The 25,878-nt window shown below is 51.0% G+C and overlaps 2 protein-coding genes across 4 annotated transcripts; one reads left to right on the forward strand and one right to left on the reverse strand.

Moving 5' to 3' along the window:
- Window positions 1-31: 31 nt before the first annotated feature.
- LOC131101892 (ectonucleotide pyrophosphatase/phosphodiesterase family member 2-like) lies at window positions 32-5,075 on the reverse strand. Its single transcript, XM_058047293.1, has 25 exons — window positions 4,963-5,075; window positions 4,611-4,716; window positions 4,384-4,533; window positions 4,185-4,310; window positions 4,062-4,122; window positions 3,887-3,984; window positions 3,743-3,822; window positions 3,516-3,635; window positions 3,384-3,439; window positions 3,253-3,318; window positions 3,123-3,195; window positions 2,943-3,051; window positions 2,747-2,872; window positions 2,646-2,677; window positions 2,460-2,587; window positions 2,322-2,400; window positions 2,161-2,248; window positions 1,929-2,095; window positions 1,792-1,852; window positions 1,580-1,722; window positions 1,264-1,405; window positions 1,110-1,187; window positions 774-906; window positions 563-716; window positions 32-495 (listed from the first exon to the last, which is right to left on the reverse strand). The coding sequence occupies exons 1-25, from the start codon at window positions 4,978-4,980 to the stop codon at window positions 325-327; spliced, it is 2,565 nt and encodes an 854-aa protein (XP_057903276.1). The 5' UTR covers window positions 4,981-5,075; the 3' UTR covers window positions 32-324.
- A 4,025-nt stretch (window positions 5,076-9,100) lies between these two features.
- LOC131101879 (collagen alpha-1(XIV) chain-like) lies at window positions 9,101-25,314 on the forward strand. Of its 3 annotated transcripts, none has more exons than XM_058047271.1 (48): window positions 9,101-9,238; window positions 9,319-9,449; window positions 9,513-9,629; window positions 9,710-9,853; window positions 9,913-9,993; window positions 10,682-10,840; window positions 10,915-11,034; window positions 11,097-11,261; window positions 11,334-11,495; window positions 11,559-11,728; window positions 11,788-11,914; window positions 11,979-12,124; window positions 12,185-12,314; window positions 12,705-12,844; window positions 12,912-13,038; window positions 13,107-13,264; window positions 13,335-13,467; window positions 13,538-13,585; window positions 13,654-13,799; window positions 13,871-14,000; window positions 14,072-14,194; window positions 14,259-14,408; window positions 18,526-18,642; window positions 18,780-18,929; window positions 19,010-19,084; window positions 19,191-19,330; window positions 19,398-19,521; window positions 19,595-19,738; window positions 19,804-19,968; window positions 20,044-20,082; window positions 20,153-20,291; window positions 20,362-20,504; window positions 20,575-20,684; window positions 20,745-20,903; window positions 20,980-21,057; window positions 21,142-21,228; window positions 21,302-21,355; window positions 22,834-22,929; window positions 23,017-23,070; window positions 23,147-23,200; window positions 23,268-23,321; window positions 23,514-23,585; window positions 23,744-23,779; window positions 23,869-23,935; window positions 24,008-24,196; window positions 24,265-24,342; window positions 24,429-24,584; window positions 24,808-25,314. In XM_058047271.1, exons 2-48 carry the CDS (start codon window positions 9,320-9,322, stop codon window positions 24,972-24,974), a joined length of 5,553 nt encoding a protein of 1,850 aa, XP_057903254.1. In that variant the 5' UTR covers window positions 9,101-9,238; window position 9,319; the 3' UTR covers window positions 24,975-25,314. The 3 variants fall into 3 exon arrangements, with proteins under 3 accessions (XP_057903254.1, XP_057903255.1, XP_057903256.1); XM_058047272.1 differs by having other exon boundaries at window positions 24,732-24,900; XM_058047273.1 differs by lacking the exons at window positions 9,101-9,238; window positions 9,319-9,449; window positions 9,513-9,629 and having other exon boundaries at window positions 9,712-9,853; window positions 10,573-10,840.
- The last annotated feature ends 564 nt before the right edge of the window (window positions 25,315-25,878 follow it).

Consider the following 25,878-nt stretch of genomic DNA (forward strand, 5'->3'; position numbering starts at 1 on the left):
CGCTCAGACAAGTGGTTCAGTAATAAAGACATTTTCTGGATATGAATATCATTTTTATTTTGAGCGTTAAATAAAACATGGCAGTCAGTGATGTTAAAACTAGGAGCAATGGCGCCCTCCCATGGCTGAAACGGAACATTACACTCAAGTGAACAGTTCATCGAGTTCCAACATGGAATTGCATCGTGTACTAAGATCAACACGTGTGTGTATGTGCGTCTCCAACATGTCACCTTTAATCTGGCCACGCCCACTCAGGTGAGAGTGCTGTTGCTGTGCTAGCGGTCATGGATGAACAAAAACAGACGACGGGGCTGCGGTGGTCTAGTCGTCACTCTCGAAGGTGTGCATGTAGGTTTTGAGGCTCAGGGTGCTGCTGTAGGTCTGGTTGGTGGAACGATACAAGTCCAGACCCGTCAGGATCTCCACGTCTCGGACTCGGGCCGTATGAAGCTTGAGGAGGTCCTCCACCCACTGTTGCTCGTCGTCTTGGTTCTGCACACATTGTCCACCTGTTAGCCACGCCCCCTCAGGATAACCACGGCTGTCGGAACAGACTCACGTTGCACGTCTCGCTGTTGTCAGCTCGGTGCGGGATCAGGAAGGAAAAGACGCTCAGCTCTCCGTCACACTCGTCCAGCGTCTTGTTGGGCTGGCGGCAGCTCGTCACCACGGTGAAGAAATGGGTGGGCATGGGTCGCGCGCCGGGAGACCATCTGCACGCGTCACTCACGTTAGACACGGCATCACTCCGTGACGTGACGCACACTCACACTCTTATGTCCTCAAGGGCGTCACGGTGGCCATTGTAGTCGTAGTCGAACACAGGCCCGGCGAGGACGTTGATGCCGCCGTTCTCTTGGGAGTAGCGTCTCAGCAGCGCCCCCTGCAGGTAACGCCACACTCCTGCAGGCACCCAGACAACACCATGTGACCACCGTACAGTGAGGGAAGACGTCACGTGATCAAATGACAGCGTGGCGTCACACTGTGAAAGCACACAGAGAGCGTCGCAGGACAGCCACGTCTTTGTCCCGCCCAGCGGAGACGAGTGCCTGGCGCCGACATCACGGCGCGTGAGTGCCGGACAAAGGCAGCATGTGACTCACTGGTGAAGGCGGGGAACATGGGCACGGTGTTGGTAATGAGCGACGCCTCGTATTTGGACTCGGGAGATGACGCCAACTCTGCCACACAAAGAACACATGCTGACCTCAACCTTTGACCTTTGACTGTTGACCTTTGAGTGTCTTCGCCGCTTACCAGGCGGGAAGAGGAAGCCGTAGGTGAGGAGACGGTTCTGCTGGTAGGCGGTGCAGCTCGGACTGTGATCCGCTGACACGCGTGGGTCCATCCGGACACAGGGGCTGCCGGTAGAACCACCTGGAAGAGGCGTGACGTCCTCCTGGGGAAGACAACACATTTGGCAGCCAAGCCACACCCACTTTCCCTCCCTCATCACCATCCAACCACAGCAGGAAAGGAAAGTGACGGCGCCTTTTATGTTGATGTCGCCATAGAAGATTACCGCACACAGGGGGCGGGCCATGTGGAGTTCGGAAGTTTGCGGGGGAGGTACCTGCAGCGGCGGCAGCGTGAAGGACGTCCACAGCGGCATGGCGAGCTGGCGGCTGTAGGCGCTGATGAAGTCTGTGTGATGAAGCAAACCGTAGTGGGCATCGAACATGACGGCGGGGCGGCCAAAGGGCAGCAGCGTGCTGTCTGCGGGGACAAAGAGCACATTTGTGACCTCATGGCCACCTGACGCCAGCACGTGGGCGGCGGCCATACTGTAGTCGTAGATGTTGTCCTGAGCGGGGCTGAAGGTCGCCGTCACCTCGTCCACTTTGTTCTGAGACACGATAAGAAAATCATTCTCACACACGACCAACTTCCTCATCGTGGGCGGAGTCAAACCCTCTGTTGACCTCGTCGTCGCAGCTGCAGCCGAGGTCAGAGGTCGCCACCACCTCTGTGTCCAGCGACGGCGGCGTCACTTCATCTGGCATGACGGGCTCAAACGGCGGTTCTTTCAACATGTCGTTCAGGCTCCCGTGCGTCCCGTTGTTTGGTGCCGGCTTCAGGCCCAGCAGGTCTGCGGCAGGATGAGGGGGCGGAGTCAGGTCGCGTGTGCGCGTGCGTGCTGACCGTTGGACTCACCACACATGACGTTGTAAAGCTCGATGTTGTCAAACTCCGCCACTTGAGTCTGGAAGCGGAAACTGGGCCCGTGTCCCATGAAGATGGTCTGCAGAAACAGGAAGTGGAGCAATGGCACGTGTCATGTGACATGATGGCATGCGTAGCAGCGTACGAGGTACCCTCATGCTGGTGATCTTGTTGTCAAAGCCGTGGTCGCCATAGAAACCGCACCGAGTCCGCATCTTTTCTGGCATTTTCCTGCAGGCACCGCCGGCGTGTTAGTGGCGCCCGGTGACAACGCTTGTACGTGGCGTTACCTGGCGATGTGCCACTTCCTCTCCATCAGCAGGTGCACGTCCTCGATGCGGCGGTTGTTGGCGTAGTGAAGCCTCTTGGGCAGGTGCTGCTTGAGGTACGGCTTGAAGTGCTGCGTGGCCATCTTGCACTGCAACAAACCACAGTCAGCCGCCGCCACGCACCGTCGGGAGGCGGTCCTTACTCACCGTCAGGTTGGCGACCACCTCCTGGGGGTCATCTGCAAGCAAGACACAAGTGGTGAGAAACAGACAGTGCTGGGGGCGGGGCCTACAACACACAGACTCACATAAGCCTGACTTGGGCTCGCGGGGTCGAATCCTGCCCAGCGATCCCGGAATGAGCGTGATGTCATCGATGTTGAGCGGGTAGCTGCTCAGGAACTCCGTGCGGTCGCAGTGGGCCTCCTCCATGCCTGCGAGACCTTCATCATCATCACCCTCACCGCACCCTACAAGGCTTTGATACCTGCCGCCTCCCCCCACCGTGGTCTCCAACGATGATGACGTTGACACAGCGATGAAGATTCATCTGCTTCAAGCCGTTCATCAGCTGACCGATGATGTTGTCGATCTCCCTCAGGGGGTTGTCCAGCTGCGTACACGCACACACGGGGGCTGGCATCAGGCCCTCGCCCCGAGCGCTCTGCTCATGGCGTCGCTTACCTCACTGCTCAGCGGGCCCAGGCGGTGTCCGAAGGTGTCGGGCTGTTCCGAGTGCACGGCGTACACGTACGGCCTGGACACAGAGCGTGCACGTCAAGCACACATCAGCACATGACAAGCGTGCGCGCACCTGTGGTGGTCGGGCAGATGCAGCCAGTGCAGGATGGTCAGGATGCGGCGCTCTAGCGGGATGACCCTGGAAACAAGGTGAGGACGTCACTGCTGCCGGCCTGGTCGTCATGGTGACCAGCCATCACCTACCAGGGCCAGAAGAAGGTTCCGGCCTTTACGCCTTGCTCCTCGGCCGTGATCCAGATCTGCCGGCGACATGGCAATGTGACACAAACAGGAAGCGAGGTTGCAGGGGCCAGTCGCCCCTTTGCAGACACTCACCGGTTGCCCCCCCCACCAGCGGTGGTTGAGCTTCTCACGGGAACGCAGGCTGAAGGTGGCGTTGAAGACCGGGTCATGCATGGTGTTCCCCACAATCCCATGGGATTCCGGGTAGAGGCCCTGCGGGCAGAGTGGACAGATGGGAGCTGAGTGGGTCTCACCCCCCCCCCCCCCAGCACTGTTGACACAGTCTACACATTAACAGGTCACATGATGCCCTCACTCACCGTGGCCAGCGTGTACAAGTTAGGAAAGGTCTTGGTCGGGTACACGGGACGCATGTACGGCGCTGACGTCCCGCAAGACCCTGACAGGAAACACATGTTAGCGGAAGTGGGTAGAGTCTATGAAAAGGCGGGGTGCCGACCTACTGAGTTTTTGGATGTTGGGGATGATGGACACACCCTTCTTCAGGTAGGACGCCCTGAAGCCATCCACAGACAGCATGATGAGGGGGGGCCGGACGAAGCTGCGAGGGCAACGAGTCACGCTGCTCATTTGCATATCGGACACCACTTCCTGTTTGAACAACATAGAGCTACTCACCCGGCGGGACACTCGGCGCCACCAATGTGCTCGCAATCTCCTTGGACCCACGACGTCTCGCCTCCAAAAGACAGAACGAGTTAGCCCAAGGGCGCCACCGCCAGGTGGGGGAGGGGCGTGTACCTTTGCAAGCTGACTTGTAGTTGGAGCAGCAGTCTCCTCGCTCCAGGCAGTCATCCGAGCAATGGCACGCATGCTCCTCCTTCCTCGACTCGCCACAACGCTCCTGACGGCACTCGAAACCTCCCGCTGCTCACAGCAGATGCCGCTAAGCTAAGCTAAGTTAAGCTAAGCTAAACTAAGCTAAGCTAATGGGACTGACCTGTTTTCAGACAGTGGTGGTCAAAGTCAGAGCAGCAGCTGTAGTACGTTTTACACAAGTTATCACACCGACATCCTGGTGGCTCCGCCTCCTCCAGCTCGAAGCACCGCCCCTTGCACGACCCCGCCGAGCTGACCCACTCTGACACCACTGGGGGGACACCAAACGGCCGTGTGAGCAGCACCCTGGCTGAAGAGGCATGATGGCAGCATGAAGGGTGTTCTCACCTTTGGTGTGGGGGGGCGGGGCATCGCCGCCCTCCGCGGGTCGGCTGGCCTGGAAGACGTACGCCCTGATGACGTCACAGCGCCACAAGCCCGACGCCAGCAGCACCTGCGCACATCACATCAAACACACTGTTGGATGTCACCGTGACGTCACAGCAAAATGGGGACGCGCGTGAACGGAGGGGTCAGAAATGTCCATCTTCGTCTTTTCAACACGGCAACAAACACCATCATCATCATCAGCAGCAGCAGCAGGTCATCAGATGTCTCGCGCTCCACGAACACGCGCGTGCTAGTGATTCGTGAAGTCCGCTCGCGGGTCGACTGCTCGTGAGAAGAAGAAGTTACGTACCCAGAACGTGAGCAGCATGTTCCTCACAAACACGCAACACAACAAACACAAAGTGGAACAACTTTGTCCAACGTCCACGAGCAGATCCTATGTGCGCATGCGCAGATCGATGCATACTCTTGCTCTCTCTCTCCCGCCCCCGCCAAGCACCCCCCCCCCCCCCCCCCCCCCCATTTGTGTCATTGTTTGTTTTGTCCTGGCCAATGAGCATGAAGTCACGCTCAGGGGGTCTGGGTGGTAAGGGGGGATGGAGGGGGGGGGCACTCTCACAATTCACCTGAGAAATGACCTCTGACCTCTGCACTGTGTGTGATGTCAACACATCTAAGCTGACAACATCCTGCCGGAACCCTCCGCTCTTTCTCCAACATCATCCGCCTCGGCATGGACCACACACACACACGCACGCACGCACACACGCACACACGCACATGCACACACGCACATGCACACACGCCCCTGGCACAGATTAGCGTCTAAGCCATCTCAGGATCTGATTGGCCGGGTTGGCGGCCATCACCTGAGGCTAGGCTTAGTGCCGTCATCCCAGCAGGAAGTTGGGGCGCCACCACGGCCGCCTTTTCACATCTTTGTTTTGTCTGCTGCCGAGATGCGAGCACACAGCAGGAAGGCACGCTTTGGTGGCCTCGTTCGTACCAGCAAGCGCCATCATGCACAGGATGGGGGTGGGGGTGGGGGGGTAGCAGAGTCAAGGCGGTTAGCCTTGCTGTTAGCATCCATCTTCCCCCAAAAAACATAGTATCCGTGAGTAAAAATAAAGGCAAGTATCACCTAGAAATGTAGTAAAATACAAGGAGTACTGGATTACAAGGATTGCGTCACATGTTGCCAACATGCTAATAAACACGCTAACATGCTAATCACCCACACACTGCTGACAATTACGAGAATGAAATACTTATTTGGACTTTCCATTCTACAGTAGAAGTAGAAGTACTAATGTACTTTGGACAGTTAATATTTGTCTCACACACACACACACACACACACACACACAGTTCCAATGTTCATGCGTCAATGAACAACTTTATGCAAATAATGTCTCTTATGGGGAAATATGACATTATTCACTGCTGCCTCCTGTTGGTCGACAAGAATACTTCCTGTGTCCTGCGTGGTTGGCCAGCAGGGGGCGGCACCACATTTTTAGACAAACGGCTGTGTGTGTCTGGGCGTGCATGGTTGACTCAGGAAGTGTTGGTGTTGCCATGACGACCGCGCTGTTGTTTTGGTGACTGCAATGAACGCACCTAGCATGCACATGTTTCTTCTAAGCGACGAGCTGGCACATCACACGTTCCTGTCTCGTCTGATTTGTGTTACTGTTCTATTTTGATCAACCTGCCAGCAGATATCTTCAACAGGCTAATTAACCTGCTAGCAAGGCTGCCGCGGCACAGCGACATGCTAATGTTGTTAGCCCAGCAGGCTAAAATCAACATGCTAATATTTTCCACAATAAAGACAAAGTTACATGAGACCAAAAGAATTATCAATATGGGGACGAAGGAGGACATCCACTTGGACCAACACATTAATGTGACTGAAAAGCTCAAACTAAAACTAATATCACATTAGCATCCCAGCTAACTATAGCGTCTAATCTCCTCTTGCTATCTCTAGGTCCCCTCAAGTCACGTCTACACTCCTCTAGTGACGCCTAAACATCTCTAGTCATATCTAGTCTCCTCTACTCACGTCTAGTCTCCTCTAGTCACACCGAGTCTCCTCTAGTCACTCCTAGTCTCCTCTACTCACATCTAGTCACGCCTAGCCTCCTCCATTCACGTCTAGTCTCCTCTAGTCGCATCTAGTCTCCTCTAGTTATATCTAATCTCCTCTACTCAAGTCTAGTCACTCCTAGTCTCCTCTATTCACGTCTAGTCTCCTCTAGTCACTCCTAGTCTCCTCTACTCACATCTAGTCACTCCTAGTCTCCTCTATTCACATCTAGTCTCCTCTAGTCGCATCTAGTCTTCTCAAGTCACTTCAAGTAACCTCTAGTGACATCTAGGCCCCTCTAGTCACTCCCTAGTCTCCACTAGTCACGTCTAGTCTCCTCTAGTCACGGCGAGTCTCCTCTAGTCACTCCTCGTCTCCTCTAGTCATATCTAGTCACGCATAGTCTCCTCTACTCACATCTAGTCTCCTCTATTCATGTTTGGTCTCCTCAAGTAGCGTTTAGTCTTCTTTTTTCTTTTTTTTAGCTTAGTCTTCTCAAGTCACTTCAAGTAGCCTCTAGTTACATCTATGCCCCTCTCGTCACTCCTAGTCTCCTCTAGTCACGTCTAGTCACTCCTAGTCTCCTCTAGTCACGGCTAGTCACTCCTAGTCTCCTCTAGTCACTTCTAGTAGCCTCTCGTCTCATCTGGTCTCCTCTGGTCATGTCAAGTCCCCTCTATCCCTCATTAACTCACTAGCAAGATCTCATAGTGTATGACTGGTCATATATTTCATCTCATTTTATATTATCTGCTAACTGTATTTGTATATAACTCTGGGTAAAATGGTTGATTTGTTCATTTGTTTATATTTATTTTTTTATTGTGTATTTTGTACTTTGTACTGCTTAATTGATTCTGTACTCTTGCTGCTGTGCAATGCAGATTTCCCCACTGAGGGACGAATAAAGACATATCTTATCTTATCTTATCTTATCTTGTCTTATCTTATCCACGCCTCGTCTCTGCTACTCACGTCCAGCTACTCCTAGTCTCCTCTGGTCACATCTAGTCATGTCTAGTCTCCTCTGGTCACGTCTAGTCATGTCTAGTCTCCTCTGGTCACATCTAGTCATGTCTAGTCTATCGCGACTAGTGACCTTTAGTCATGTCTAGTTTCCTCTACACAAGTTTAGTCCTTTCCAGTCACGTCCAAACTCCTCTACTCAGGTCTCATCCCCTCAAGTCACGTCTAGTCTCCTCTAGTCACGTCTAGTCTCCTCTAGTCACGTCTAGTCTCCTCTAGTCACGTCTAGTCTCCTCTAGTCACGTCTAGTCTCCTCTAGTCACGTCTAGTCTGTCACGACTAGTCTCCTCTACTCATGTCTCGTCACGTCCATTCTGTCACAACTAGTGTCCTCTAGTCACATCTGGTCCTCTCTTGTCACGTCTTGTCCTCTCTAGTCACGTCTAGTCTCCCCTAGTCACGTCTAGTCTGTCACGACTAGTCTCCTCTACTCATGTCTCGTCACGTCCATTCTGTCACAACTATGTAGTGTCCTCTAGTCACATCTGGTCCTCTCTAGTCACGTCTAGTCTCCTCTAGTCACGTCTAGTCTCCTTTAGTCATGTCTAGTCTCCTCTAGTCACGTCTAGTCTTCTACACTAACGTCTAGTTTCCTCTAGTCACTCCTCGTAGCCTGTAGTCAAGTTTAGTCTCCTCTAGTAGCCTCTAATCTCCACTAGTCACGTCTTGTCCTCTCTAGTCACGTCTAGTCACGTTTAGCCTCCTCTAGTCATGTCTAGTCTCCTCTAGTCACTCCCAGTAGACTAGTCACGTCTTGTCACATCTAGTCACGTCTAGTCTCCTCTAGTCATGTCTAGTCTCCTCTGGTCACGTCGAGTCTCCTCTGGTCAAATCTAGTCTCCTCTAGTCACGTCTAGTCTCCTCTAGTCACTCCCAGTAGCCTCTAGTCATGTCTAGTGTCCTCTAGTCACTCCCGGTAGCCTCTAGTCATGTCTAGTCTCCTCAGGTGCAGGTGCCAACATGCCCCCTGGCGAGGGGGAGGGGGACTCCGCCTTCTTGTAGGAGGAATGAGGCCTGCAGGGCACCATGGCAAAGGAGGTGGGACACGCCCTTCAATGTGCAACAAGTCCAAACTGACTTAAAAGTCAAGCTCGTGTGAAGCTACAAGACACAAGAGAGGAAGTAATGCTCGCACGCTTACAAAATAAAAGTAGCAGTTTGAATCGGAATAATTTCATTCGACGTGATGATGATGAAGTGGTGACGTCACATCACGCATAAATAATGATAACATTATCATATAACATATTTGAACGCATGTTCACTAGGTTCATATGAAGCCGCCCTCTGTAACGAGCGACACAGCTGTTGTATTGTGAAAAGACTTCCGGGGTCTCGTGTGGCTGCGTGCTGGTGGTCGGGGGTTCAGAGGACGAAGACGCGCGCGGCGGAGCGGACGCTTCCTGCGGTTCTGTCGACTTCCGACACGCGCGACCAGGCGGTGCACTCTCCAACGACTGGCACGTGCCAGCTCACCTGCGCGCGTACCTTCTACCTGCTTCATCAGGTAAGCGCGTGCACACGTCAGACAAGAGCGTCAACGCGTACCTTGTTTTGGCGCCAAGCTATTCTGTCCTTTGCGTGCAGGATGACGTCACACACACGACGACCGGCTGCGCCCTCACGGTCACGCGTCCTTATGGTCAGGATTGTCAGGTGGTTCCTGGCGATGGGCTTCCTCCTGGTCTCCCTGCACCCCCACCCTGCGGGGGGCCAAGGTAAGACCATGTATGAGCAGGTGATCCCGTGATGGTGACCTATGGATCCTGTGTTGTGTCCAGTGTCCTCTCCGAGAAGGTTCCGGAGTAAGTTGGTGAGTCCCAGTGAGCTCCTTGTGTCCTGGAAGGAACCCAGAGGTCTGTTTGATGGCTACGCGGTGGTCTACAGCACGCGTCCAGGTATGCCCACATGCCAAACTTTGTTATGCACGTGAAGAGCGGCGTCAGTCTGAGCATGCTCACTTGTGTGCGGTGATCAGGTGGAGAAGAGACAGAGGTGGATGTCCCCAAAGAGGAGCCAGAGCTGCTCATCAGCAACTTTGAGCCTGACACCGAGTATACCTTCAAGATCTTTGCCCTGAGGGGGGCGCTGAGGAGCAAACCCTTGGAGGCCAAACACCAAGGTGAGACAGGTCCTGACCTCAGTGGGACGGTAAAGGTCACTAGGTGGTTCTGTTTTCAGCTCAGCCTTCGGGACCACAGACGCTGCAGTCCCAAAGTGGAAAGGATGGCGGCGCCGAGGACACCAACGACATCTCAGACGGTGAGACAGCCTTACCTCGGCCTCAACGTGTCCACGCGCCGCACGTACTTCCTGTATTCAAGGTGTACACTCATGTACCACAATTCAAGACACGCCTCTACCCCCCCCAACATTCAAATGTCTTCTCCACACGCCCTGACGCCATCTTGTCCACACCTGATCCCTCCTCATTCTGCAACCTGTCAATCACCCACACATCCATCTGCTCGGATTTCTCCCTGACTTTTGTAGGTTCTACGACCTTCCAACCTTTAATGTCTGCTAAAGGTTCTGATGTCTTCTGATGGTTCTGCTGACTTGATGTTGTCATGGCCTTCACTGTCACCTTCATCCGTATTTGATGGTGTTTAGCTGCAGGAAGCTGGAAGAACATTCCAGACGCCAAACGTGACATCATCCGTCTCCAATAAAACAAGCTGCATCATGTCGGAATTCCCGCTCGGTTGAGCAGCTGGAATGCACAACGGCATCACTGAGCAAAGGAATCACAAGCAGCTGACCTTTGAACTTGTGTGTTACCTTAGCATAGATGCATGTGCAACCTGAAGGCCTGAGGTGGAATTTCTCTCACCATTGAAGGTCCTTCCACCACCTGGTGAGCTCCCTGATGACCTGGACATTCATGTGTGTGTGTGTGTGTGTGTGTGTGTGTGTGTGTGTGTGTGTGCGCGTGTGCGTGCCCGGGCAGCTGACGAAGGCTTCATGTGTCAAACGTCAGCCACCGCAGACATCGTGATCTTGGTGGATGGATCGTGGAGCATCGGGCGCTCCAACTTCAGACTGGTCAGAACCTTCCTGGAGAAGCTGGTGGAGGCCTTCACGGTGGACTTTGACAAGACGCGCATCGGTGAGCACCGCTAATCAAACGCTGTTGAAATGGTGGGCGGTTCCAAGCGCGTGACGAGTGTGACGTGTGTGAAGGCTTGGCACAGTTCAGCGGGGAACCGAGGATCGAGTGGCACCTCAACACTCACATGACCAAGGCGGCTGTCCTCGATGCCGCCAGGAACCTGCCGTACAAAGGCGGAAACACCCTGACTGGTACCTGGAACATGCGAAGGTTACGCCCCCTTCTGGTGATGCTCACTGAAACCTTCACGTAGGTCTGGCGCTGACCTTCATCCTGGAGAACAGCTTCAAATTGGAATCTGGATCCAGACCTAACGTTCCCAAGATAGGCATCCTGATCACAGATGGGAAGTCCCAGGATGATGTGGTTCCATCCGCACAGAGCCTGCGGGACGCTGGAGTAGAACTGTTCGCCATCGGTACAGACATCGGTCCTCACACATAACCGACACGCCGACATTGTTTGCCCTAATGCCTCTGTCGCCATGCAGGTGTGAAGAACGCAGACGAGAACGAATTGAGGGCCATCGCTTCACCACCCGAGGACACTCACGTGTACAACGTGGCCGACTTTAACGTGATGAGTGACATTGTGGACGTTCTCACCAGAAGCATCTGTCAGAGGGTGGAGCGGCTCCACCAGCAGCTCACAGGTTGGTGGTCCTCACCAACCGCTTTTAAGGCGTGATGGTCACCTCCATTCCTTTGTTTTCCAGTGGGAATAGATCCCGGCTCCCCACCCGCTGTTGTGGCTCCTCCCCATAGCCTGGCGACCTCTGACATCACAGCTCGAAGTTTCAAAGTGTCATGGACGCCGGCATCCGGCCAGGTGGAGCGCTACCGTGTGGTCTACTATCCTGCTCAGGGTGGACAGCCTGAAGAGAAGGTAAGACTTCTCTTTACCTGAATGCCAGGTGCAGCAGACGTTTTGGGTTCTGGTTCCAGGTGGTTCACGGGACGGAAAGCAGCGTACTCTTGGACCACCTCAACTCTCTGACCGAGTATCAGGTGGCCGTGTTCGCCGTGTACCGCAGCGCTGCCAGCGAGGCACTGAGAGGGAGTGCCACCACATGTAGGAGACCGCCGGTGTTGTCATGTGACATCTTTGTGTCTCATTTGCACACTCTCACCTGCAGTGGCACTGCCCACTGTGGAGCACCTGGACCTCTCTGACCCAACCCACAGCACCATGACCGTCCGCTGGAGGACCGCCCCTGGTGCTTCGGGCTACATGATCCTCTACGCGCCGCTCAGCCATGGCGAGCCAGCTGATGCCAAAGAGGTGGGTGCTCATCTTTAGGTTTTGATGAAGATGATGGTGATTATGTCATGGCGTGTGCAGGTGAAGGTGGCGTCTTCGGTGAAAGAGGCGGAGCTTGAAGGCCTGACACCGGCCACAGAGTACACGGTGACGGTGTATGCCCTGTATGGCGAGGAAGCCAGCGACCCTGTGACCAGCCAGCTTAGCACACGTGAGTGTTGTGATGTCATGCATAACCACGTGGCACCAAGATCCACACATGGTGGCCATGGTCGTCGTGGTGACAGCGGCGTGTCCAGACACGCTGGCAGCTTGCAGTAAAGCCAACTTCCTGCCCTGGAGCTACATATTTTTGCACTTTTATCTTCAATGGGACCCGTTTCCCGCTAGATCCGCCCCGAAGACAGTCTCAGTCTCTAATTAGAGTGAAAGCCGGCCTGATCCGGTTCCTTCAGCGCCATGTTGTTCTCCTCATCGCGTTCATCTTCATGAACCTCATCACCTCCATGTCCATGCCCACATGCTGATTGTTGACTTTTGCTTAGGTGAGCTTTGATTGGCTGTTAGATGTGCTTGCTAATGTTTTCCCCGCCCACCTCAGTGCCGCTGACCTCGGCGAGGAACCTGCGTTTCTCAGATGTGGACCACAGCTCTGCCCGGCTCAGCTGGGACTCCGCCTCCAGGAAGGTGGCAGGCTACCGCGTCATGTACGCCAAGACCAACGGCGTAGAAGGCAGCGAGGTGCGCTGATGATTGACAGCTGCCTTGACGAACGTGTGTGACGCCTCACTCCGTGTCTTGTCCGTAGGTGGATGTGGGTCGTGTGACCACCTGGTTACTAAGCAACCTAACCTCTCTGTCCGAGTACACAGTGGGCGTGTTTGCCCTGTATGAGGAGGGCCAAGCGGAGCCCGCGACCGCCAGCTTTGTCACAGGTAAATCTCAGTGTTGTGGAGTCTCTGGAAGGTCGCGTAGGGTCGTTCACGTTATTCCGTGTGCACAGCGCACGTTCCAGAACCGCTGCACGTCAGGAGCAGCGAAGCCTCCACAAGCAGCTTCCGGGTGTCATGGCGGACCCCTGCCACTGATGTGGTGCTGTACCGACTCAGATGGATGCCCAGCGATGGCGGCCATGATGGCAGCGGCGTTGACAGTGACGAGGTTTGTGTGGGAATTTTGGGAAGTTGTACAAACAAATGTGAGACTTGTGTGCATGTGCACGTGCCCTCAGGTGCTCCTAAATGCCAACGCAAACACCTATTTGCTCGCTGGACTCCGCCCCTCTACCCGCTACCAGGTGGTCCTGAGCGCCATCTACAGAAATGAGGCGGAGAGCGAGGAGGTTGTCCTGCTGGAATCGACCGGTACAATCATGCACATGACACGTGGTTCCTTTCTTGTGCATGTTGACATAGAAGCGTTGTCTTTTTTTAGTGGAGACGACAACCGCTGTTGCCATGACAACCACCACCACCACCGCAGGTGAGCGCTCTGTCTGGCCCCCTTTTTAGTGTAGGTCCTCCTCCTCCATGGAAACTTTGTTTCTTCAGCTCCTCGCCACGGCGTGACAGGCTTGACCATTGACCAGGAAACTACGTTCAGCATTCGGGTGTCATGGCAGCAGGTCGACACTCACAACGTCCACCATTATCGCCTGAACTACATCAGCACCAGGGGTGACCGAGCCGAGGAGACGGTAACCAGCGTTGCGGCTGTTCGATTTCGATGAGATCAAATACGTTAGCTTCTTTTGTTTTGGTTGCACAGAGGACGGTTCCAAGCACACAGAACAGTTTGGACCTGCAGCCGCTGTTGTCTGACACGGAGTACAGAGTGGCGGTCACGCCCGTGTACCTGGACGGAGACGGGCCCACAATCGTGGGAACAGGACGAACACGTACGTTTGTTAACATGGTTCCAGGGGAACTTGCTAATTAGCGAGGTGCTCATTAACATTTTCTCTTTCAGTGGCGCTCTCGCCTCCCAGGAACCTGCGGGTGTCTGAGGAATGGTACAACCGCTTCCGGATCAGCTGGGATGTCCCGCCATCTCCCACCATGGGGTTCCGGGTTGTGTACCAGCCGCTGTCGGGTCAGTGGATGTACCGGTGGCAGTTGTTTTCATGAACGTGACTAGAACGTTGTTCGCCCTGCAGCCTCTGGACCCGCCCTGGAGACCTTTGTGGGCGAGGACGTGAACACCATGATGATCGTCAACCTGCTGAGCGGGACCGAATACGCTGTGAAGATCCTTGCGTCCTACAGCACAGGGTCCAGTGAGATGTTGTCGGGACGGGCCAGGACACGTGAGTCTTTCCAAGCGCTGCCTGTTGGCCATCTTGAAACCTGTCTCCACGCCGTGGCATCCGAGTGATTGATAGCAAGGGAGGGCAGGCCGATGCTCCTTGGACATGTTCCACCAATGAGGTTCATCACATGTTGCTCCTCCTCTTCTTCTTCTTCCTCTCCCCATCCCTTGAAGATGTTTGAATGGACGTCATGCGTCCAAAGTGTGGAGGTGCAGGAGGTGATGATGATGTTCCACAGGGTTCCTGTGGTAGTTAGCTAAATGAAAAGGTTGCCTTCACTTCATTTCTTCCCAGTCAATCCTTCATCTCCATGGGCTGGGCTTCTTCTTGCTGGGATGACTCCACCCGCATGAAGGTGTTGTAGTAACAAATTCCCTTCTTAACAGACATAACAGTTTCCTGCGACGTTCCATTCTTCCTCCGTTTTTCATTCATCATTCACCTTATTTCTACTCATCGTCTTCATGTTGGCTGAATTAGCAATGCTATCAACACCAATGACTGCTTTTAGTGACTTCCAGAGGTTCTATTTCATGTTTTTGGTTGAAATTGTCAGTTTTTTGTTTTGTTTTCCAAACGTCTTCATCTGTCGCTTTTCAAGAGGGGTGTTCCAGTTTCTAAAAAGGAAACGCACAGGGACAAACGCAGCAACATCACACAAGAATGCTGCAGGTCATGGGACATAATGGAAGTTAGCCAGGATACCAGGAATCTAGCCAGGATACCAGGACGTTAGCCAGGCGAGCAGGACGTTAGCCAGGCGAGCAGGACGTTAGCCAGGCGAGCAGGACGTGTCTCAGTGCCTAAGTGTCATACGTATTACTGGCACACATTCATCACACATAAATGGGAGAAATAATCCATAAACTTTGCTTCTATCTATTTTGGACTGCATTGTTTGTTTTTGAAAGCAAAGGTAAAATTAACAAACGTGACATTTATAGTTGATGCCAGGCAATACCAACTAGCTAGCAGCTGGAAGTGACGTCGTCGGGGTGATATCGCTCAGGTGAATGACATGGAGGATGTTTCCAGTGATTAGAGCAAAGATTTCAGCCATGTGTCAATAGTTTGGGGGGAGGAAGAAACATTTGGAGACGAAAAGGAGAACTTTTAGAAGATGAAAATTGGTGCCTTCAAAACACACCATGTGTACATTACATGAGGAATTTAGCAACAAAGCTCACATGCTAACTGTTAGCACGCTAGCATCTGGCAAGATGGCACTCCATGATATAAAAAATAGCCAAAATTCCTAAATGCTAACAGTTAGCATGGTGGCGCCTAGCAAGTTAGCATTAAGTGGCGAAGTGCCAAGGCAGTTATATAGTGTCCATACATCATGCCATGTGTGTATTTTCATTTAAATATGCATAAAAAAAGTCAAAATGCTAACATGGTAACAGTTAGCATTTACAAAACAAAAAGATGGCGTCTTTAACATGGGAGTCAACGGGAGGATTTTGTCTACTTTTGTCGCTTCTTGGGGCCACAGAAGGCAATCTGTACATCTCTCAGACATAAAAGTGACACTTTTGGAAAGGGGACGGAGATTCATACGTTTTGACCAAAAGAAATCAAGCTAGCTAAAACGGTGTGGCCAGGAGGAGGAGTTGTTATTTAATGTAAGTTATTTTTCACCCTCCAACGCTCTGGCACTAAAGTGAGAGTTGAGGTGGATTTCGGCCCTGCGCACACCTCCTTCTGACGAAGATAGAGCCAAAACTAAAAAATAATTAGCCACAGAGAAGTCTGAGAAGTCTGTCTAAAAAATGAGCCATTAATCACGTTTCTACGTGACTGTATGGCTGAGCTACAAGGCTGTGAAAAGTCTGTAAATTCTCGTTTTTTCTCTGGCATGTTGTGTTTCTAAAAATAGAACAGGTGCACCTAATCTAGTGGCCCATTTTTGAACGTTTTTGTTAATAGGTCCCCTTAAAATCTTCCTCTGTGGGAAAAGACAACAAACTGGGAAACTAAACATCCAGCAGCAATGCAATGTTTTGGCACAACTACTATTTGGATGAAAAATGTACTGAACCCAATTGTCACCCCGATGCCGTCACTTCCGGAAATGAGGCTGAATTTTTTTTATCTGCGTATTGCCTGAGGCTTTAAAATTTCAAAAACATCCTCATGTTAGTTTTTATTATCATGTCTTATATCCATATTCAACCTCAATATATAGTATGTATGTGTGTGTGTGTGTATAGTATGTGTATATATATATATATATATATATATATATATATATATATATATATATATATATATATATATATATATATATATATATATATATATATATACACATACTATACACACACACACACATACATACTATATATTGAGGTTGAATATATATCCTGTAGGATACTATATATATATATATATATATATATATAGTATGGGATTACAGCCTCAGACACATTTGTAGGTTAAATAAAAGGTAAATAAAGTAAAGAAACAAAAAAGTGTTTTTATTTTCGAAAAGTACATATAATGATCATCCTTATGTTTTAAAAAGGGATGCAAAGCCGACCGCTTGATTTTGGTTTCAATGCAGATCCAGTATGTGAAGTTTGTAACCATAACAAGATGGTTTCCAGCTGCTACGGGATCATGTCTACTAAGATTGAAGTGCAAACGGAGCACTCGTTGTGTTGCAGTTACAGATTAGTTTGTTCTGATAAACGTTTCCACAATGAAAGCGCCACGCTCACCAGTCCAATTCATGGCAGCGATTGGAAAAAGAAACGAAAAACAATGGCATTATAAAGAAACAAAGCAAAATGGCATTATATGAATATATTATTATGCTTACTTGATTTGCCTTTTATTTAACCTACGAATGTGTCAAATCGTATCCATATTCAACCTAAATATATGGGGATGTAGTACATCTTATATCCATATTCAACCTAAATATATGGGGATGTAGTACATCTTATATCCAAATATATGGGGATGTAGTACATCTTATATCCATATTCAACCTAAATATATGGGGATGTAGTACATCTTATATCCATATTCAACCTAAATATATGGGGATGTAGTACATCTTATATCCAAATATATGGGGATGTAGTACATCTTATATCCATATTCAACCTAAATATATGGGGATGTAGTACATCTTATATCCAAATATATGGGGATGTAGTACATCTTATATCCATATTCAACCTAAATATATGGGGATGTAGTACATCTTATATCTAAATATATGGGGATGTAGTACATCTTATATCCATATTCAACCTAAATATATGGGGATGAATGTCTTGTATCCAAATTCAGCCAAAAAATGTACGTCTTATGTCCATATTGAACGTAAAATATGTGGGGATGTATGTCTTTTATCAATATTCAACCTAAAGATGTACGTCTTATGTCCATATTCAACCTAAATATGTGGGTAGGTATGTCTTATATCCATATTCAACTTCAATATATGGGGATGTACGTCTTATATCCATATTCAACCTTAATATATGGGGATGTATGCCTTATATTCATATTCAGCCTCAATATATGGGATGTACGTCTTATATCCATATTCAACTTCAATATATGGGGATGTACATCTTATATCCATATTCAACCTTAATATATGGGGATGTACACCTTATATTCATATTCAGCCTCAATATATGGGATGTACGTCTTATAGCCATATTCAACTTCAATGTATGATGTGTACTTCTTATATCCATATTCCTACCTAAATATGTGGGTAGGTATATCTTGTATCCATATTTAACCTCAATATATGGGGATGTACACCTTATATCCATATTCAGCCAAAATATATGGGATATATGTCTTATATCCATATTCAACCTAAATATATGGGATGTACGTCTTATACCCATATTCAACCAAAATATATGGGATATATGTCTTATACCCATATTCAACTTCAATATATGATATGTACTTCTTATATCCATATTCAACCTAAAGATGTATGTCTTATATCCATATTCAACCTCAATATATGGTATATGATTTATGTTTGGGTGTATAGCGGCCATCCCTGCTTGTACGTCCTGTCACTGCAGGTGGGCAAGTGTGAAAATGACAATGAAGTTGTTCTGGTGTCTCGCAGTCCGTCTAGCCGTCACCAACCTGAGTCTGCGCCAAGTGGGTCCGACCAACCTGTGCGCCCAGTGGCATCCACAGCGACATGCCAGTGCCTACAGGGTCCTCCTGGAGTCTCCAATCAGTGAGTCCACATGGAGGTCACTGCCCCGACTCCTGCGTGAAATAAGATGATTAGATGACTAAACTAACACATCTGAGAATGTGAGACGTGAAGGTGGGCTGACGGAAGGTGTAACCAAGCTGGCGTTTCAATCACAGGTGGTCACAAGGAGGAGGCCACGTTGAACGGAGGAACGAGTCGACACTGTTTCAGCAAGCTGAGGCCCGACACGCTGCACAAGGTCAGCGTCTACACACAACTTCCCGACGGAACAGAAGGCCCGGCGGTGTCGAGCACAGCGAAGACCCGTGAGTACATGTGGGCTGAAGCAGGTCTGAAAATGTTTGTGGCATCACAAGCATGTTTGTGTATATGACTGCTCATGCAGAACCTGTCCCCACCCCGGCACCGACCACCCCCCCGACCACCACCCCGCTACCCACAATCCCCCCTGCCAAGGAAGGTGAGGAGACATTATTCCTGGTTCTGCTCTAACATAACATGCATGACGTGGAAGCAACAGAGTAAGAAAACATGAAGATGACTCCACCTCCACCCCCCCAATCCAGTCTGTAAGGCTGCGAAGGCTGACCTGGTGTTCTTGGTTGATGGGTCTTGGAGTATTGGGGATGACAACTTCTTGAAGATCATCGCTTTCTTGTTCAGCACTGCTGGAGCGCTGGACCAGATTGGACCTGACGGCACACAGGTGGGCTTGCCTTGTCGGGTACCAGAACCGATGGTGGACAGGTGGTGACTTGTGTCGTGTGTGACAGGTGGCCATTGCTCAGTTCAGTGATGACGCGCGCACCGAGTTTTCACTGAACGCACACCACGACAAAGAGCGTCTCCTGGATGCCATCAACAGGATCTCCTATAAGGGAGGAAACACCAAGACGGGTAAGGCCGATGATCACATGACCCCCCCCCCCGCACTCTGACGCCTTGCAGTTACGTGTGTCTGTCCACTCAGGTCGCGCCATCCAGCATGTGAAGGACAGCATCTTCACACCGGAGGGCGGAGTCAGGAGGGGAGTTCCCAAGGTTCTGGTGGTCCTTACAGATGGCCGATCACAGGATGATGTCATCAAGGTCTCCAAGGAGATGCAGATGGAAGGTCAGCTGACCTCTCGGCTGGTTTCTTCCTGTTGTCACATCATTGATGCAATGACGTCCTCTTAGGCTTCATCGTCTTCGCTATTGGCTTTGCTGACGCCGACTACGGCGAGCTGGTCAGCATCGCCAGTAAACCCAGCGACAGACATGTCTTCTTCGTGGACGACCTGGACGCCTTCAAGAAGATTGAAGAGAAGCTGGTGACCTTTGTGTGCGAAGCGGCCACAGCCAGTGAGTGGCCGCCAGCCACCATGTTCTCGTGGCCACCATTTGCTCTTTTCTTGCTGAAAATGTCTTTGTCTCCAGCGTGTCCCCTGGTGGCCATGAATGGAGGCACCGCACCCGGTAAGGCTTCAGCTGTCTTCTCATGTCAGACATTTTAGCTGCTGAGGTTCACGTGCCCGTGTGTTGCCAGGCTTCCGCATGATGGAGGTGTTTGGGCTGGTGGAGGAGCGCTACAGCAGCCTTGCAGGTGTTGCCATGGTACCAGGAACCTTCAACACGTTCTCGTGTTTCCACCTGCACAGTGACGCTCTACTGGCTCAGCCAACCAGGTAGTCCCTCATTTGAGGAGGGGCGGGGCTCCAGGGCACAGCAAAAAAACATTTGGCTTGCCTCCCACAGGTTCCTCCACCCTGAAGGTCTACCGTCAGACTACACCATTACACTGCTGTTCCGTTTGCTACCCGACACCCCCCTGGAACCTTTTGCTCTCTGGGAGGTCCTGGACCAGAACCAGGAGCCACTGGTGGGCGTCATCCTGGACAGTGAGTCGGGACTCCGGTTTGCACAACAAAATGGCTCACAGTTCAGAGCTCATGCTTGCTGTTGGTGTAGATGGAGGGAAGACGTTGACTTTCTTCAACAACGACTACCAAGGACACTTTCAAACCGTCACCTTCGAGGGACTACAAATCAAGAAACTTTTCCATGGAAGTTTTCATAAGGTCAGTGATGTTTTGTGCTTCTGTGGCGTATGTTAAAGTCACATGAAAGCATCTCTGCAGGTTCACGTGGTGATTAGCAAGACCAGTGCCAGTGTGCTAGTCGACTGTCAGGTGGTGTCCACCAAGACCGTCAATGCGGCAGGAAACATTAGCACGGCTGGGACCGAAGTTCTGGGCAGGATGGTTCGCTCCAGAGGGAACAAGGACAGCTCAGCACCAGTAAGTTGAAACATGGTGGACGTTATAAGAGCGCTGATGTTTGCGCCTGAAAGCTGCGCACCGTTGTGTGTTGCAGTTTGAGCTCCAAATGTTCGACATCGTGTGCAGCACTTCCTGGGCCGCCAAAGATCAGTGCTGCGAACTTCCTGGTTTGGTGAGTCCTCCTTGTGGTTATGTGGCTATGTGCTAAAAGTCAACATGTGTTCCTCCCTCTGCATCATGTCACATGACCATGCAGCGCAACGAGGCCCAGTGTCCCGCCATGCCCAAAGCCTGCACCTGCACCCAGGACAGCAAAGGTCCCGCAGGACCCGCTGGACCACCTGTGAGCTCAGTCACACATCTGTGAAGCACTTGAAGTTGACTACAAGGCAGCATCTCCTGCTCTTTTCCAACAGGGTGGCCCAGGAATACGAGGAGCACGAGGTGATCGTGGAGAGCCTGGTCCAGTGGTGAGTTGTGGTCCAGAGTCCAGATCCCCGCTACTTGTGCGGGTTACTTTCCGAGACCACCTGCAAACAGCAAATAAATGAGAGTAGTTGAAGACAGCCATTAACAAAAGTATTTCTGACAGTCTAATAAAGCCTGGATTATGCTGCTGTGTGGTGGCGCCGCCCTCCTTTGAGCCGTCCCAAACGTCTTTCAGGGCTCACTTCCAAATGCGCAAACCTCATTGTCTGAAAAGTTGGTGTTGTTTAACACCAGAATACAACATTCTAACTACATTTATAGGTCAGAAAAGGGGAAAAAGCATCTTTATTTACTTAAAGTTGACCTATGATGAGTTTGGCTTCTCAAAACAATATGCATTCAAAAGCATCGTACATTTGCATCACAAAAATGCCCACTAGAAAAAAAACTCACAAATCTCCCTGTCCTTTGTCCCCAGCAGCTAGCTGGAACTACTTTCCTCAGCACCCAAATCCCACCAGAACTGGGCTCAGGACACCAAGTGGGGAGTGACTTCACTGCTTATGGGCGTGTCTTTATGTCAACTTCATGTCAAAACATCCCAACTATCCCTTTTAAACAAGCTAAACTTGCCTGCAACCATTTCCTGTGGGACTCGAGCGCGTCGCAGTATGTTATATTATTATGCTAATATGTAAACAATTAATGCTTAACTATCACACATTTATAAATGATTGCCCCTTCAGGGTGAAAGAGATGCGTTGTCTGCAAAGAAATGGCCTGGAAAGAAAAAGCACCCATTGACCGGGTTGTCCTGTAAATACAAAAGTAGGCACCGCTGGTGCTCCTCCAGTCTGCCCGAGTAGGAGCACTCATTGTCAGACACACTTTGTCACGGGCACCGCTGGTGCCATGGAGCTTGGAAGCTGAACATGAGGGCACGACGTTTACTAAGTGCAGACAATCTTGGTACAACATCAGATGTTTTTTGCCGGACCACCATGTTTCCAGACAGTGAGCGCTGTGGTTCTCCCGCACAGCATGTCCGACATTAATACACCTCTCCTGGCAAGAGCACACCGCTTCTGGCTTCAGCAAGTTTGGCAGATACTTCTTGCTCATGTTCACATAGACAGTCCTGTTTGAAATGCTGTTGACAGATGAAAAGACTTTTCTCTTGCTCCAATAAGTAAACAGAGAAGCAGAGCTTAGGGGTGGGCTTGCCTCTATATTCCATATAAGGAATTTCGCCCCTCTGTGACATCACAAAGGGACAGTTTTACCACACCTTCTGAAACAGAGCGTTTTGAGCCGTCCCAAACTTCTTTCCGAGCTCACTTCCAAAATGTGCAATCCTCATTATCTGAAACTTTGGCATGGTTTAACACCAGAATACAACTTTCTAACTACTACTGCATTCTAACTACATTACATGGGTCCCCTTTACTTTATTACTCTAATATTTAAGATTCTTCTTCACCTGGTGACCTGGTGGTCATCCATGTATCCCTCCCTCCAGGGTGCCTCTGGTCCAGTTGGTGACCCTGGAATATCTGGCCCCCAGGGACCCCCAGGACCACTGGGGCCCAGTGGACGTTCTATCAGGGGCCCCCCAGTAAGAGCCCCATTCATGTTACCATGTCGCATGTTGTGTGTCTTTGTCACGTGCACATGATGACGTGTTGCATGTGTTGGTGTTCAGGGTGCTCCGGGGGAGCGAGGCCAGAAAGGAGAGGCGGGTCAACAAGGTCTGCAGGTAACCAACCTAATGCATGGATGGCGGTATCTCCCAACTGAGCAGGCTGGTGACCTCGAATGACCTTTGTTTTCAGGGCGTGACCGGCCGAGGAGGTGTTCCAGGCAGGGAAGGACTTCCAGGCCCCCGAGTGAGTTGTGCTGAAAAGGGGGTGAAATCAACATACTTTCTATCTCATAACCTTTTGTTTTCCACAGGGGCTGCTGGGTAAAGATGGCCCACCCGGCCGACCAGGCCCCCCCGGAATAATTGTAAGTTGTTTTTTTGAAATGCAGCTCCCTGAGAGATTAAAACTCCCATTGCACTGCGGCTGTTCATCGTCAGTTGTTGTGCTCTGTGGTTATGGGTGATGTTAGCACATGCTGTCTCCATGTTGGAAAAGAAACTACATTGAGGTTTCTGGGTCTTTGGGATAAAGACCACTGTCTTCCTCTCGCTCGCAGGGCAGTCCAGGAGCCCCGGGGGCCCCTGGAAACACAGGTCCCCCAGGAAAACAGGGAGAACTGGGACCGCCGGTGAGTGAAAGCTTAGAAATCGACGCAGCAACTATATTTTCCCAAAGCTGTACTTCCTGAAACTTTCTGGACAGGAATTGGACGTCACAGACTGTTGTTTAATTATTTAAGTGGGGTCTCAAGGCTCAGTCTTCATGTTTTCGCTCCCCTCCTTGCAGGGTCCGCCTGGAAGCAAGGGCGACAAAGGTGAACGGGTAGGTGTCTTCTCTCAAACTCACCAGCATTTTGGGACTCCTCCCACTTGAATGAGTGTATGTGTGTGGGTGTGGGTGTCTGTTCCCAGGGAGACCTGCAGTCCACAAACACGGTGCAGGCTATCGCAAGGCAAGTGTGTGAGCAGCTGATCCAGAGTGAGTATGTTGGCGTGGCATGGAGATGTTAGCATGGACACACACACTCAATCCCTCCCCTGCTGATTGCAGGTCACATGGCTCAATATAACTCCATCCTGAACAATGCCCCGAGCCCCTCAGTGACCATCCGCACTGTACCAGGACCGCCTGGAGAGCCCGGTCGAAATGGAGCACCTGGGCCCCAAGGAGAACAGGGCCCCCCCGGAAGGCCAGGTTTCCCCGGACAAAATGGCCAGAATGGCCAACCTGGAGAACGAGGTGCGGCATGCTCAACAGGTACCAGCGGGAATATTGTTGGATCATTTCAACAAGCTGAGTATGTGCAGGTCCCCCAGGGGAGAGGGGGGAGAAGGGCTCTGCTGGTGTGGGGGTTCAAGGTCCCAGAGGACCCCTGGGACAGCCTGGTAATCAACAACCAAGAAGCGCACATTGGTGTTTTTGCACGTTATCTGAAAAGGGTCCTCACATGGCGGGCGTCATATTCCTCCAGGTGTTCCAGGACAAGGTAGACCTGGCAGCCAGGGCCATTCAGGACGACCTGGAAATCCAGGAGCACCGGGTCGTCCTGGTGTTCCTGGTGCGGTGGGCCCTGCAGGGCCTCCTGGTTATTGTGACCAGAACACGTGTCTCGGGTACAACGTTGGAGGTACGCCGTGGATGTCCACTTTGAATGGATGAGGATGATGTGTGAAAAGCATGCCTCTTTCCCACATTGTGGAAATCTCAAGGGTTACAGCTTGTGGTCCTATCTCGCTAACCTCTTCCAAATATGTCTTTGGTGTCGGGGTGGCAGCCATCTTGGTTTGGGGCTATCATTAATGAGAGGCGCTCTGAGGTGGCTGTGACTGATGGGGCCGTTGTTCCCGCAGTCCAGCTGCCGTCCAACATATTCCAGAACTATGGTGAGGCTGAGGAGGAAGACCCTTACCGCTACTACCAGCCCGACTACCTGCCGCCACGACCTGTGGACGACCCCGAGCTTGGTGCCGACCACTCAGAGCTCAGCCCCGAGGAAGAGGGGGTGCGACCGGTGTGACCATGAAGGGACAAGAAGTGATGGAGTCGTAGGTTCCGGTGGAGGGAGCGTACCTAATGCATTTAGTCTTTGTTTTCTTGTCCAGTCCAACAGAACTTTCTGGAGACCAGGTCTTCTTTGACAGGCTGGCTGGTTGCCATGGTAACCAATGCTACCAGTAACTCTGCCCCCAGCTGTCATCACCCTCACCATTAGGTGGCACTAATGCTTTTTGGGAGCCATTGCGTTGGACTGGACGCCAGCGGAAAGCTAAAGAAAGAGGCATTTCTTCTTTGGTTGCTTGCTTGGCATCCAGGAAGTGTGATTTGGATTACTTCCTGTTGAACAATAAAACAATACAACCAAGTCTCCTTTGTCAAAGTCAAGCAGGAAGTCTGCACGGCTCGCATGCTTCACTTCTTGGTCACCTGCGTCTGCGATAAAGTCCAGCTCCAGAGGGTGCTTGGTTGCTGAGCAATGTTGGCCCAAACGCTTCTTCCTATTGGCTGCCTAGCAACCTCCTCTGACCGGTCACCAGAGACCACGCCCACCTCAGTACCTGCCGCATGTTTTTTTTTTTTTTTTTACTGGATGACACCAGAACCTTTTTTATTGTGCCTTTAAATGAATTGATGGAATGTATGGGATAAAACAAAACAGGTTTATGAAAAAATGATAAAAAATGTACTGCTGCAAGGGTAGTTCTGGTAGCCACGTGCAGGTGACAAAAAACACTTCCTGAACAAATGAGCTTTTATTCTGCAAAATAGTGCAATCATCAGTCCGTACATACAAGACATACTATGCACTGAGACCAGGGGTGACAGGACAGGATGATTGGTCCTGTACTGCTGCACGGTAGTTCCGGTAGCCACGTGCAGGTGTCTCCCTTTGCATACGCCAGCGGCTTCACCAGATCACGTGA

This window comes from Doryrhamphus excisus, chromosome 14 (genome assembly GCF_030265055.1).
Source record: "Doryrhamphus excisus isolate RoL2022-K1 chromosome 14, RoL_Dexc_1.0, whole genome shotgun sequence".
Classification (NCBI taxonomy): Eukaryota; Metazoa; Chordata; class Actinopteri; order Syngnathiformes; family Syngnathidae; genus Doryrhamphus; species Doryrhamphus excisus.